Source organism: Pongo abelii, chromosome 8, assembly GCF_028885655.2.
Source record: "Pongo abelii isolate AG06213 chromosome 8, NHGRI_mPonAbe1-v2.0_pri, whole genome shotgun sequence".
In the NCBI taxonomy this organism is placed as follows: Eukaryota; Metazoa; Chordata; class Mammalia; order Primates; family Hominidae; genus Pongo; species Pongo abelii.
Window position 1 is genome coordinate 75,240,660 of NC_071993.2, and position 14,701 is coordinate 75,255,360.

The 14,701-nt window shown below is 40.3% G+C and overlaps 1 protein-coding gene across 6 annotated transcripts in view; it reads right to left on the reverse strand.

The window, feature by feature from the left end:
• The window catches only part of LOC100436047 (DExD-box helicase 50), a 46,921-nt gene that overhangs the window by 3,185 nt on the left and 29,035 nt on the right, over positions 1 to 14,701 (reverse strand). For all 6 annotated transcript variants that reach the window (XM_002820882.4, XM_009245535.4, XM_009245536.3 and 3 more), the window contains 6 exons: positions 9,419 to 9,580; positions 8,861 to 8,980; positions 7,696 to 7,769; positions 6,667 to 6,826; positions 2,601 to 2,735; positions 546 to 590 (listed from right to left, as the gene is read on the reverse strand). In XM_002820882.4, coding sequence (XP_002820928.1) covers positions 546 to 590; positions 2,601 to 2,735; positions 6,667 to 6,826; positions 7,696 to 7,769; positions 8,861 to 8,980; positions 9,419 to 9,580 — 696 coding nt within the window. The remainder of the gene's footprint in view (positions 1 to 545; positions 591 to 2,600; positions 2,736 to 6,666; positions 6,827 to 7,695; positions 7,770 to 8,860; positions 8,981 to 9,418; positions 9,581 to 14,701) is intronic.

Below are 14,701 nucleotides of genomic sequence, written 5' to 3' on the forward strand. Positions count from 1 at the left end.
CAGGAGTTCAAGACCAACCTGTGCTACAGACTCTGTCTCTACAAAAATTTTTTTAAAAAATTAGCCAGGCATGGGGCCAAGAGCGGTGGCTCATGCCTGTAATCCCAGCACTTTGGGAGGCCGAGGCGGGTGGATCACCTGAGGTCGGGAGTTTCAGCCTAGCCTGACCAACATGGAGAAACCCCATTTTTACTAAAAATACAAAAAAAAAAAAATTATCCGGGCATGGTGGCACATGTTAGCCAGACATAGTGGCACATGCCTTGTAGTCCTAGCTACTTGGGAGTCTGAGGTGGGAGGATCACTTGAGCCCAGGAATTCAAGGTTGCAAATGAGCTATGATTGTGCCACTGCACTCCAGCCTGAGAGAGACTCCATCTCTTTAAAAATAAATTTAAGTTTGAGACAGACTGGTTATTTTATATTAAGGAATTCCTCATTGATTTAGGCATGATAATGACATTGTGACTATGTTTCCCAAAATATCCCAATCTAAATGTTAGAGAATGTATTCAACTATTTAAAAGATAAAATTTTAAAAATACCTGTAACCTTTCTGACTCAGTTGTAGGAACATCAAAGCAAACACCCTAAAAGCAAAACAAAGCAGAACATTTTAAATTAGATGCATATGTGCAGATTTTTTTTGGTTTACTAATAATGCATGACTCAGTGGCTGCTTAATGTATTTTCTAAATTTAAAAAGTAACTAAACACAGTATCCAATAAGAATTTACAACTACTGCTAAGAATCTACAGTATCCTCTAGAAGAGTTTGTGTAGACACTATATGTTGTTCCATGTCCCTTGTAAAATGATCCTTCTAATAAATTTCTTTTAAAATTTAATGACAAAGTCTCATTTACAAAGAGCTGCAATGGGCCAGGTGTGGTAGTTCATGCCTGTAATCCCAGCACTTTGGGAGGCCAAGGTGGACAGATTGTTTGAGTCCAGGAATTCGATCAAGACCAGCCTGGGCAACATAGGGAAAACTCCATCTCTACAAAAAAAATGCAAAAATTATCCAGGTGTGGTGATGCATGACTGTAGTCCCAGCTACTCAGGAGGCTGAGGTGGGAGGATCGCTTGGGCCTGGGAGGCGGAGGTGGCAGTGAGCTGAGATCACGCCACTGCACTCCAGCCTGGGTGACAGGGTGAGACCCTGTCTGAAAAAAAAAAAAGAAAAAAGCTGCAATGTTTGTTAGATAATAAGAATTATATAACCCAAGATGTTTCTTCTATGGTCTTAGTTGTCAATAAGCTGAAAGTTAATTTAATACTCAAGTATAGCAACTAGTTTGGCCTATGGATCTTGCTATTTTTTCCCTCCCCTCTACATTTTTTTCCTGAAAGTATATATTTGTCTCACACTTGCCCCACATCCTTTTAGAAGGCAAGTAATATTAAACTTTGAGAGAGATGATTATTTGCAATAAACAATCTAGTTAATAAATTCCAAGCTAGAATGAACCTATGCAGTAAAGTTAAATTAATAACATAACATCATTTTTCAAAACCATTAGAAGAAATCAATCACAAGATTACAGTTTTAATTTTGCTATATAAATGTATTAAAGTATTTAATTCATATCATTAATTCATTAACAACGAAGAGCAGGCCATTTAAAAACCAAACTGCATGTCCTCAAAATTACAGAGCTGTTTAACTACTGCAATCATAAGCTACTTAGTCTTACAAAATAAACACACATGCCAGGTGCAGTGGCTCAAGCCTGTAATCCCAGCACTTTGGGAGGCTGAGGCAGGTGAATCCCTTGAGCTCAGGAGTTCAAGACCAGCCTGGGCAACATGGCAAAATCCTGTCTTTACCAAATAATAATAATAATAATAACATGGGCAGGGTATAGTGGCTCACGCCTGTAATCCCAGCACTTTGGGAGGCAGAAGTGGGAGGATCACCTGAGGTCAGGAGTGTGAGACCAGCCTGGCCAACATGCTGAAATCCCATCCCTACTAATAATACAAAAATTAGCGGGGCATAGTGGCGGGTGCCTGTAATCTCAGCTACTTGGGAGGCTGAGGCAGGAGAACTGCTTGAACCCAGGAGGCATAGGTTGCAGTGAGCCGAGATTGTGCCACTGCACTCTAGCCTGGGCGACAAGAGTGAAACTCTGTCTCAAAAATAAAAAAAATAATAATAATACAAAAAGGCCAGGTGCAGTGGCTCACACCTATAATCCCAGTACTTTGGGAGTCCAAGGTAGGAGGATCACTTGAGCCCCAGAGTTCAAGACCAGCCTGGGCAAATAGTGAGACCTCATCGCTATAAAGTCATAAATAAATAAAATTTAAAAAATAAAAAGAGAATAAACACATGTACACAACCACATACAGTATGTGGCAGAAACTTAGATAACTTGGGTATTAGATAGTCAAAATGAACAGAATGACTTACAGTTCTGGAGGAATGGGTTACATATATAATGCCCCAAATTTATAACTGGAAACAAACTAACACAGAGAAAAAACAGCATTATTCATGCCATTAGGCTTCAAAGAGAAAGAACAAAATTTGCTAGTGTTTGTAAACATTTGGGGTAGTTGATTAAAAACCTTTTTAATTGTCTAGAAAAGCCTACCATATTTCCTTTCAGGAGGCACATTCTGGTAATCTGAGACACTGCATTACTACTCAGCTTTCTGTTAAGTTCTTTCCAAGCACAGCTGACATCCTGTATTTCCTCTAGGCTTTCCAGAGTCATGGTCACAAACCCCTTAAGGAATAAAAACCACATTATGTTTGGAAATAAATCAGCAGCAGCAGTACAATGAAATTCTAACTCTATAATCCTTCAAGACTTAACTGTGCATTTCTTATGAGCCAAAAGTATAACATTGCAGCTAAAAAATTTTTTTGAAACTACATTATTAGAAGAATAGTGTTTATAGATAATTGAAAGTACTATCCTATGTATTGCTGTAAGACTCTATTTAATTCTAACCATTATGCTTTAAGAGAGAATTAAGAATTAAGCAAACCAGAGCCAAGAAAGACAACAAGGTAGTGAAGAATTAAGGAAATGTTGAAGAAGTCAAAGTCAGCTTGGAATGAAAACCTTGGCTGGGCGTGGTGGCTCACACCTGTAATCTCAGCACTTTAAGAAACCGAGGCGGGAAGGTCACTTGAGACCAGGAGTTTAAGACCAGCCTGGGCAACATGGTGACATAACCATTGCTACAAAAAATAAAATAAAATAATTAGCCAGGCATGGTGGCGCACTCCTACAGTCCCAGCTACTTGGGAGGCTTGAGCCCAGGAGGCAGAGGTTGCAGTGAGCCGAGATTGCACCACTGCACTCCAGCCTGGGTGACAGAACTAGACCCTGTCTCAAAAAAAAATAAAAAATAAATACAACATAAATTTAACTTTTTTTTTTTTTTAAGACAGGGTCTCGCTCTGTCACCCAGGTTGGAATGCAGTGGCACAATCTCAGCTCACTGCACCCTCAACCTTCTGGGCTCAAGCAGTCCTCTCACCTCAGCCCCACAAGCATCTGGAACTACAGGTGCGTGCCACCATGCCATGCTAATTTTTGTATTTTTAATAGAGACAGTGTTGCCCAGGTTGGTCTTGAACCCCTGGACTCAAGTGATCTGCCTGCTTCAGCCTCCCAAAGTGCTAGGATTACAGGCATCAGCCACCATGCCTGACCAATTTCTTTAAACTTTTGAAGGAGTGTTACATAAGCAAAAATTATTTGTTCTGTAAAGCTTCACTAATAGCAAAAGAATCAACATTAAGAAGATATGGGGATGCATTCAGCAAACAAATATTTATTGAGTGCCCCCTACATATGTGCCACAGACTGTACTAGGTGCTAGAGATTCAGCAGTTAAGTAGTCCTTTCTCTCATGGACAGTAAATTCTAGTGCATGTGCATGTACCTACACCTGTATATGGGGTTGGGTGGGGGGGTACACAGTAAACAAATAAGCAAATATATGGAATATCATATAGTAGTAAGCGTCACGAACAGGAATAAAGCAGGGCTTAGGGAACAAAGAGTATAGGGAGGAGTAAGCTATTTTAGAGTGATCAAGAAAGACCTCTCTGGTATGATATTTGAGCAGAGACCAGAATGAAGGAGGAAGCAACATGGTTATTAGAGGGGAAAAACATTCAAGACAATGAAAGTATGTACAAAGGCCTTGTGTAATAGTTAAGTTTATGTCTGAGGAAAACCAAATAGGTTAGGATGGCTGAAATAAGAAAGGGGAGAGTGATAAGAGATGACGTCAAGGAGATGGCAAGAAGAAAAGCCTATAGGACATTCATGATAAAGACTGGATTTTGGTTTAACCCATGAAAGAAATTTAAAGCCACTAACACCCTGTTTCTAAGATATTTAATCAGAGATTGAATGACCCATCTGCCAAAGAGGGACTCTTTATTGGATGAGGTTTGAGACTAAATAACTTCTTAGGTACTTCTTAGCTCAAATCTCAATATTTTCTAAAGAAATATGTTTTAAATATTGTCTTAAGAAGCATTTGGTGGGTTATTAGGGATAGGATATTTGCTCAGTGATAAAGTATCACCCCACAAGTTACTAATTACAGAGAGTAAAATACACCTTTACAATATGGCAGTTTCCATCTTAAACAAACGCAAATTAAGCATTACTAGTACTGGAACAACCTAACATTTTATGCCTCTTGATGTGATGCAATATGAGGTACATATTAACTATAAAGTACCCTTGCCAAAAACATTTCACCTAAATATAAAAGTCAAGCTTTGATATTACTTCCAGTTTAAAAGAGGATAAAGGCAAAAGTTAAATGATGCTTGAAGAGATTCGGACAAATCCAGACAGTGAGATATTCCACCAAACAAACGACCTTGACTCTTCACCAAATCAATATCAGAAAAAATTAAAAAGATGAGAAAACAGTTCCAGACTAAAAGAGACTAAAGAGACATAATACCAAATGTAACATGTAAAACTTAACTAGATCCTGAATTTTTAAAAAGATACATACAAACAGGTATATGTATACATATGGATAAATGGAATGGAGCCCAATAAGTCACTCGAAGCAAAATGACATTTAGCTAAACTATTAACACCTACCAGGTAGAAACCATCAGATACCCCAGCAACATTCATTTGTGCTACACCAAATAAGTCACATCCAAGTGAACCTGCCCTGCCCTTTTTGTTTCCTCCTCCCCATCACAGGAATGTGCTGCCCAAAATTAGTCTGTTTTGTTATTATTTGAAAATCCACCAGCAGGCTCTAATCTTATAGATGTTTCCAGGACCAGGTTCGCTCACTCACTCTCTCCACTCAGACATAACAGAACTCTCATTTAAACTCCCCTCACTTATACTTGAATAAGTAAAAAATCTCTGAGCTATCTGCACCAATGGTTCTGGTGTGGTATGTTTTGACATGTGATACAAATCTGGCAGCAGGCCAGTTCAGATGGTGTTACACTTACACAACCCCTCCACACACACACAGGCATTTCTTTCTTTGCATGCTACTGTGTTAATTGTGCAGAGTCTATTTCTTACTTTGCAGGATTCCATGGAAACTTACAAAATGAAATGTAGGTTCTGGGATACAAGTTTCAGTTAACAAAGGTCTGTGCAAAGTGAGCATTTCCTATATTTCTCTCCAAATACCCAGACAGACAGACATTTTCAGGATAATGAGAAAAAAATGGATATAAACTAAATATTAGATGATGATACAGAACTATCATTAATTTTCACAGATGAGCGTATTATATTGTGGTTATGTAGCAGAATATCCTTATTGTCAGAGGATGCATGTTGAAATATTTAGGGATGATATCACGGTGTTTCGACTTACTTTCAAATGGTTTAGAAAAAAAAATACAGGCCGGGTGAGGTGGCTCACGCCTGTAATCCCAGCACTTTGGGAGGCTGAGGAGGGCAGATCACCTGAGATCAGGAGTTTGAGACCAGCCTGACCAATATGGTGAAATCCCATCTCTACTAAAAATACAAAAATTAGCCAGGCGTGGTGGCGTGCGCCTGTAGTCCCAGCTGCTCAGGAGGCTGAGACAGGAGAACTGCTTGAACCCGGGAGGCAGAGGTTGCAGTGAGCCAAGATCACGTAATTGCACTCCAGCCTGGGCAACAGAACAAGACTCCATCTCAAAAAAAAAAAAAAAAATACTTATAAAGTTATAAAGCAAGAAGGAAGATATTGAATGGTTCCTAAAACAAACAAATGATAAATGTTTAGATGATGGATATGCTAATGACCCTGATCTGATCCCTATACATGGTATGTACAGATGTACTGAAACATCACTACATACCCTATAAATATGTACAATTATTACATGTCATATTTTTTTAAAAATTACAAATTAGAGCTAAAAAAGGATATAAAGCAAATGATACACACTTTTAACAGTTGAATCTAGGTGGATCATATGTGGTTACTGCATTATTCTTTCAGTTTTTCTGTGGGTTTGAAAAATTTGGAAGAGGTGATTGTCAAAAAAGGATTTATTAGGGAGTAGAGCAAAATAAGGAGACCAGTTTCTCATAGAGCAAAACAGTTTTTTTCTGCACAAAAAGCACAATAATTCACTATACAATATTTACTATGTTCAATTTTAACCTTTTCCCACTCATGTACAATTTTCTCACAGATTTCTACCTTATCAGAGGTGATCAAAGATCGTGGTTCAAAGCTTGATGCACCAGAAATGTGGGCTAAAGCTGCAGCCAATGCATCCACTGCACCTTTCTCTTCTATCAGTCTCTGAGCTGATGGTCGGAAAAAATCAACAGCAGCATAAGAAACGGAAGCCAGAGACCTATGGTTTAAAAATAGTATTCTTGGTCAAGACACAGGGAAACAATAAAAGATAAGATAAATGGGAAAAAGAAGGAGTAATTTTTTTTTTTTTTGAGACAGAGCCTTGCTCTGTCACCCAGTCTGGAGTGCACTGGCACGATCTTGGCTCACTGCAGCCTCAACCTCCCGGGCTCAAGCAATCCTCCCACCTCAGCCTTCCAAGTAGCTGGGACTACAGGTGCACACGCCACCACTCCTGACTAATCTTTGTATTTTTTGTAGAGACAAGGTTTCGCCATGTTGGCCAAGCTAGTCTCAAACTCCTAAGCTCAAGCAATCTGCCCACCTCAGCCTCCCGAAGTGCTGGAATTACAGGCATGCACCACAGTGCTCAGCCACATTTATTTATATATATATATATATATATATATATATATTTTTTTTTTTTTTTTTTTTTTTTTTTTTTGAGACGGAGTCTTGCTCTGTCGCCCAGGCTGGAGTGCAGTGGTGCGATCGCGACTCACTGCACGCTCCGCCCCCCGGGTTCACACCATTCTCCTGCTTCAGCCTCCCAAGTAGCTGGGACTATAGGCGCCCACCACCACGCCTGGCTAATTTTTTGTATTTTTTAGTAGAGATAGGGTTTCACCGTGTTAGCCAGGATGGTCTCGATCTCCTGACCTCATGAGCTGCCCGCCTCGGCCTCCCAAAGTGCTGGAATTACAGGCATGAGCCACCGTGCCCGGCTGACATTTTTATATTTTAATATAACTAAATGTCTGCTGGTAAAACTGGTGGTAAAATTTTCTGCTATTTGAACTGGGAGAGCTTACAGATGAATAGCCTAATACAAAAGAAACAATTATTCAGCAAGTTCGGAAAGCATACCTGATGGCATCCATGCTTTTAGATTTAACTAAATCCATTGTAGAAGGAACACCTACACGTTTAAAAGTAATTCCCTGAAAATGAAAGAGTTACATTAAAGAAAAATGGAAGTCTTTACAATTAATTCCTAAATTAATATTTTAATAGTTCGTTGAATTTCTATTTCTTGCATTTAAATATTTCACAGCCCTAGCAGATTAAAAGATCAGTTTTATCTTTTTGTTTGTTTGTTTTTGTTTTGAGACAGTCTTGCTCTGTCGCCCAGGCTGGAGTGCAGTGGCGTGATCTTGGCTCACTGCAACCTCCACCTCCCGGGCTCAAGCAATTCTCCTGCCTCAGCCTCCATAGTAGCTGGGATTACAGGTGTCTACCACCATGCGCAGCTAATTTTGGTATTTTTAGTAGAGATGGGGTTTCACCATGTTGGGCAGGCTGGTCTCAAACTCCTGACCTCAAGTGATCTGCCCATCTCCGCCTCCCAAAGTGCTGGGATTACAGGCGTGAGTGACTGCACCCAGCCAAGATCTGTTTTTTTCTCATAAATCATCAATTACAAATTTCAGAAAGAGAAAAACAATTTTTTGAATTGCCCCTTAGTTACAATCATGGAATTTCACTTGTAAAACAAGCCTGATTTGGAAAAAAAAAAAAAAAAAAAACAGGTGTTTAAATTTATCAGCTTTTTTCCTTATTACACTATCTCATTTTACAAAGTATATGAAATAGCATATAAAAACACATATAAAAATAGGAAAAAATGTGAAATACCACAAAAAATCCAGACCACAGAAAATGTACACTTTCTTTAGAAACTGTCTATTGTACCATACTTAAAAGAATCTTAACTATTATACCAAGACAATCTTTTAGTCACCCATTTACAATGCTGGACTAAGAAGTACTGAAATCACAATGCACTTCTGATTTTAGTATAAAGAGAGAAATTCAAGGAAAAGATGAGAAAGTCAGCTCCACTGTCTTCACAATAAAAGTTTTATTAAAGTCTTGAAGCTAATATAAATTTAGATCTCCGCAGGCTTCACATCCAAATGCAGCTTAAACTGAGAAAAGTTATGAAGACCTACTTGTAAGAATAAATATAAGAAGAGCTCTCTTTTAAGGCACCATTTAGACAATAAGCCTGAAATAATTTAACTCTACTTACTGCTTTTTGTTCCACATATCTTAGTTGACCTCTTTCTCTTGGTTGATAAAAACATATACAAATCCCTGTCCGTCCAGCTCTACCTGTGCGTCCAGAGCGATGGATATAGGACTCAACATCCTAAAGATTATAAAAGGTAATACTTTTAAAAAATCTAGCAAGTTCCAGTCATTCCGGAATCCAAATAATAATGTTAATAATAATATATTTATTTCAATCCTGTTGCCCTTTTCAACATACCAAACAATTTATATGTGTGGATTTTGGGGTAAAGGCAACATGATTTAAAACCTTTTAATCCACCTCATCCCAGGTTTCTTTATGGCAACTTTTTGTAATTCTCTGCCTGATTTTGTAGCTCCATGCTTCAAATACAAGCAATAGAGTTAATCATCTGCAAAGGTATCAGAATCTGATAAATTTAATACCACACTAACAAAAAATGGCTAAGAGCAAGAAGAGATGACATATTTTTCACATCCCAAGCAATATGTTGTAAATTAAATGGGAATTTATAAAATTGCTCTTATTTTTCCCAAATCAAATCCCATTTCCTACCTGAGGAGGAGAACTTTGAATCACCAGGTCAACTTCAGGAATGTCCAAACCACGGGCAGCCACATTGGTTGCCACCAAAACTTTAAAACTACCTTCTCTGAAGCCTTTTAGTGTAATTTCTCTTTGTGACTGTGCAATGTCCCCATGTAAACACTGGGCATTCTATTTGAGAAAGGGGAAGAAAATTAAGTGTACAGCTCATGCAACTGATAGCACCACAACATCATCTAGTCTGTGCTCTGTTTGCATGTTTTTAAATCTTACTTTGATAATTTTAACAATGCATGCTTACTGTTAAAAAAAAAAAGTCAAACATGACAGAAAATATTTAACATAAAATGTAAAAGCTTCCCTAATACTAGTGACTTAGAAATAATACACTGCTAAGAGTTTGGTAAATATTCTGTCAGATTTTTTTTTTTTTTTTTTTTTTTTTAAGACAGAGTTTCACTCTTATTGCCCAGGCTAGAGTGCAATGGAGCGATCTCGGCTCACTGCAACCTCTACCTCCCAGGTTCAAGCGATTCTCCTATCTCAGCCTCCCAAGTAGCTGGGATTACAGGTGCCTGCCACCATGCCCAGCTAATTTTTGTATTTTTAGTAGAAACAGGGTTTCACCATGTTGATCAGGCTGGTCTTGAACTCGCTGACCTCAGGTGATCCGCCGGCCTCGGCCTCCCAAAGTGCTGGGATTACAGGCGTGAGCCACCACACCCGGCCACTTTTTTTTTTACTACACACATACTCACATTACACTAGCATATACTATGACTTTATGTATTTATTTGTAACACGGATATTACATAGGTAGGGTTTTGTAACCTACTTGATAAATTTAGTGTATCTTAGCTATCCACATCTATAGATAAAATGCTACTTAATTTTTTTAAACTGTATATAATTTATTCATATGGATGCACCAGCATGTATTTTAGCAATATCCTACTGATGAACTTTTGGGCTGTATTCACATTTTCACCTTTAGAAACAATGCTGCAATGGGCCGGGCACGGTGGCTCACACCTGTAATCCCAGCACTCTGGGAGGCCGAGACAGGCAGATCACCTGAGGTCAGGAGTTCGAGACCAGCCTGGCCAACATGGTGAAACTCTGTCTCTACCAAAAATACAAAAAATTAGCTAGGCGTGGTGACAGGCGCCTGTAATCCCAGCTACTTGGGAGGCTGAGACAGGAGAATAGCTTGAACCCGGGAGGTGGAGGTTGCAGTGAGCTGAGATCGTGCCATTGCACTCCAGCCTGGGGGACAAGAGTGAAGCTTCATCCCCCAAAAAAAAAAAAACAAACAATGTTGCAATGAACAACTTTGTAACTTTGTACTTGTATCTCTGGATGCCTCAGTATCTGTATATTTCGGTAGGATACATATCTAGAAGTTGAATTTCTGGGTCAAAAATTATGAACATGTAGCATTTTAATAGAAACTGTATTATTTAAAAAACTGTATTATAAAAAAAGTTGCGTACCTTTTATTCTTCAATACTCTATGAGTATTTATTTCAACATATCCTACCCAGCTTGTATATTATAAATCATTGTAATCTTTGTGAATTTAATAGGCAAAAATAATTTCCCAATGATGTTTTAATTTACATGTCTGTAATTTTTAGTGACATTGAACCTATTTATATTAGATAGAGCTTCATCTCTGCTGCATTAGTGACACTGAACCTATTTATATTAGGTAGATCTTCATCTCTGCTGCTAATTTCCTGGTATTATAAATACACTTCCTAGTATTCCTGGCCACTATATTAAAGTCAAAAAGTTCATAACAATGATCAGGCCAGGCTCAGTGGCTCATGCCTGTAATCCCAGCACTTTGGGAGGCTGATGTGGGTGGATCACCTGAAGTCAGGAGTTCAAGACCAGCCTGGCCAACATGGTGAAACCTCATCTCTACTAAAAATACAAAGATTAGTCAGATGTGGTGGTGCATGCCTGTAATCCCAGCTACTCGAGAGGTTAAGGCAGGAGAATCATTTGAACCCAGGAGGTGAAGGCTGCAGTGAGCCGTAATCACTCCACTGCACTCTAGCCTGGGTGGCAGAGTGAGACTCCGTCTCAAAAAACAGAAGTTCAAAACAGTAATTTAACCCCAACAGTATTTCAGCCTTGGTATCTAAATAGCTTAATGCATACATGAATGAATTCAGTGAGCACTTGCTATCTGCCTGGATTATACCTGGTTCCAGAACATTCATAAAGAAACGGCTCTGGGACAACCAGCTGACAGGCTCTTCAATACCGTATGATGTGTGCTATCACAGGTACAGGTTCAGAGTGTTACAGGAATACTTAAGAGGAAATCTAACTCAGTCTTGTTTGAGGGGAAAGCAGCACTGAAGCTGAGACCTGACATCATAAGAAACTAGTAGGTAAAAGAAGGAGCAGAAGGCTAGGGAGTTCCTGGTAGAAGAAATATCATACATAAAGAATGGGGAGTGGAACCTACAAATATTTGAGCACTGCTGAAACAGCGTGAAAAGGGAGCGGGGGTGAGGCGTTAGGGAGTGAGAGATGAGATTGGAATAGAATATGAACTTCACCCTGAGGACAATATGAAACAATTGAATGATTATAAGCAGAAAAATATCATGAACATATTAAATTATATGACCAGGCACAGTGGCTCATGCCTGTAATCCTAGCACTTTGGGAGGCCGAGGTAGGTGGATCACCTGAGGTCAGGAGTTCGAGACCAACATGGTGAAACCCCATCTCTACTAAAAAAGTAGCCGGGTGTGGTGGCGGGCGCCTGTAATCCCAGCTACTCGGGAGGCTGAGGCAGGAGAATCACTGGAACCCGGGAGGCGGAGGTTGCAGTGACCCGAGATTGTGCCACTGCACTCCAGCCTGGGGAACAGAGCAAAATTCCATCTCAAAAAAAAAAAAAATTGTGTGTGTGTGTGTGTGTGTGTGTGTGTGTGTGTGTGTGTATTTTTTTTTAATGATCCATCTCAAAAAAAAAAAAAATTGTGTGTGTGTGTGTGTGTGTGTGTGTGTGTGTGTGTGTGTGTGTGTGTGTGTATTTTTTTTTAATGATCCATCACCCACCCACCAGCCTGGGTGACACAGCAAGACCCTGTTTCTAAAAAAGGAAATAAAGAGGTTATCAGTGGCCTCACTAAGATGGTGACAATGACCACCTATTTACTCCACAAATATATAATGACCTACAACATGTTGGGCACTAGGGATAAAAAGGTGAACAAAAATAAGACTGCTTCTGTCCTCATAGTCTTTATATCCCGGTCAGAAAGATGGACATTAATCAAATAATTAGGCACGCAAATAAATTTAGACAATGAATGTAATGGATGATGCACGGGTCTAAGAGGCAATGAGGCTTTATAAGAGCACAATCTGACCTAGCTTGGGGCAAGAAAGGATTCCCTAAAAAGTGATGCTTTGGACTGAGATCTGAAGGATGAGTAGGAGTTGCTAGGCAAGGTAGACTACAAATTCAAGAGCTGACCAGCATGGTGGCTCATGCCTGTAATCCCAGCACTTTGGGAGGCCAAAGCGGGAGATGCCTGGAGTCTAGGAGTTCAATACCAGCCTGGGCTATGTAAGGATATTCCATCTCTATAAAAAATAAAAAGTTAGCCAGGTGTAGGGACACACACGTGTCGTCCCAGCTACTTGGGAGGCTGAGGTGGGAGGATCACTTGGGCCCAAGCAGTTGAGGCTCCAATAAGCCATTGTGCCACTGTACTCCAGGCTGGGGGACAGAGTGAGACCCTGTCTCCCCACCCCCAAAAAAAACAAAAAAAAACAAAACCATGGCATGTATGGAGTGTGTGCACAAAACGAAAAAATGAGAGGGAAGTATAAGATGAGGCTGGAAAGGTAAGTAGAGGTTACACCATAACTGAATTCAAGAACTATTAGTTGATGAAATTGGAAGGACATACTCAAGGGAGCAGAAATGATGTATAAAGGAAAGAGAGACATTATACATGATTCTCAGATGTTTAGCTTCTGCAACTGGTGTAAGAAATAAATGAAGGCTGAGCACGGTGGCTCACGCCTGTAATCCCAGCACTTTGGGAGGGCAAGGCGGGTGGATCACCTGAGGTCAGGAGTTTGAGACCAGCCTGGCCAACGTGGTGAGACCCCATCTCTACTAAAAATACAAAAATTAGCCCGGCATGGTGGCAGGCACCTGTAATCCCAGCTACTCAGGAGGCTGAGGTAGGAGAATCGCTTGAACCCGGGAGGCAGAAGTTGCAGTGAGCTGGGATCACATCATGGTACTCCAGCTTGGGTGACAAGAGTGAAACTCCATCAAAAAAAAAAAAAAAAGGAAAGAAAGGAAGGAAGGAAGGAAGGGAAGGGAAAGGAAAGGAAAAGGAACGAAGGAAGGAAGGAAGGAAGAAAGGGACCAGGCTTGGCACAGTGGCTCACACCTGTAATCCCAGTACTTTGGGAAGCCAAAGTGGGCGGATCACTTGAGGTCAGGAGTTCCAGACCAGCCTGGCCAACATGGCAAAACCCCGTCTCCACTAAAAATACAAAAATTAGCTGGGCATGGTGTTGCATACCTGTAATCCCAGCTACTAGGGAAGCTGAGGCAGGAGAATCACTTGAACCCAGGGGCAGAGGATGGAGGTTTCAGTGAGTCGACATCGCACCACTGCACTCCAGCCTGGGTGACACAGTGAGACTCCATCTCAAAAAAAAAAAAAGAGGCCAGGCGCAGTGGCTCACGCCTGTAATCCCAGCACTTTGGGAGGGCAAGGTGGGCGGATCATGAGGTCAAGGGATTGAGACTATCCTGGCCAAAATGGTGAAACCTCATCTCTACCAAAAATACAAAAATTAGCTGGGTGTGGTGGTGCACGCCTGTAGTCCCAGCTTCTCAGGAGGCTGAGGCAGCAGAATCACTTGAACCCAGGAGGTGGAGGTTGCAGTGAGCCGAGATTACAACATTGCACTCCAGCCTGGGCAACAAGAGTGAAACTCCATCTGGAAAGAAAAGAAAGAAAAGAAGGAAAGAAAGGAAGGAAGAAAGAAAGGAAAGAAAGAAAGAAAGAAAGAAAGGAAAGAAAGGAAAGGAAAGAAAGAAAGAAAACGAAAGAAAGAAAGGGACCAGGCTAGGCATAGTGGCTCATACCTGTAATCCCAATACTGTGGGAGACAGAGGTGGGTGGACTGCTTGAGGTCAGGAGTTCCAGACCAGCCTGGCCAACATGGCAAAACCCCCCTCCACTAACAATACAAAAATTAGCGAGGCGTGGTGGCACACGCCTGTAATACAAG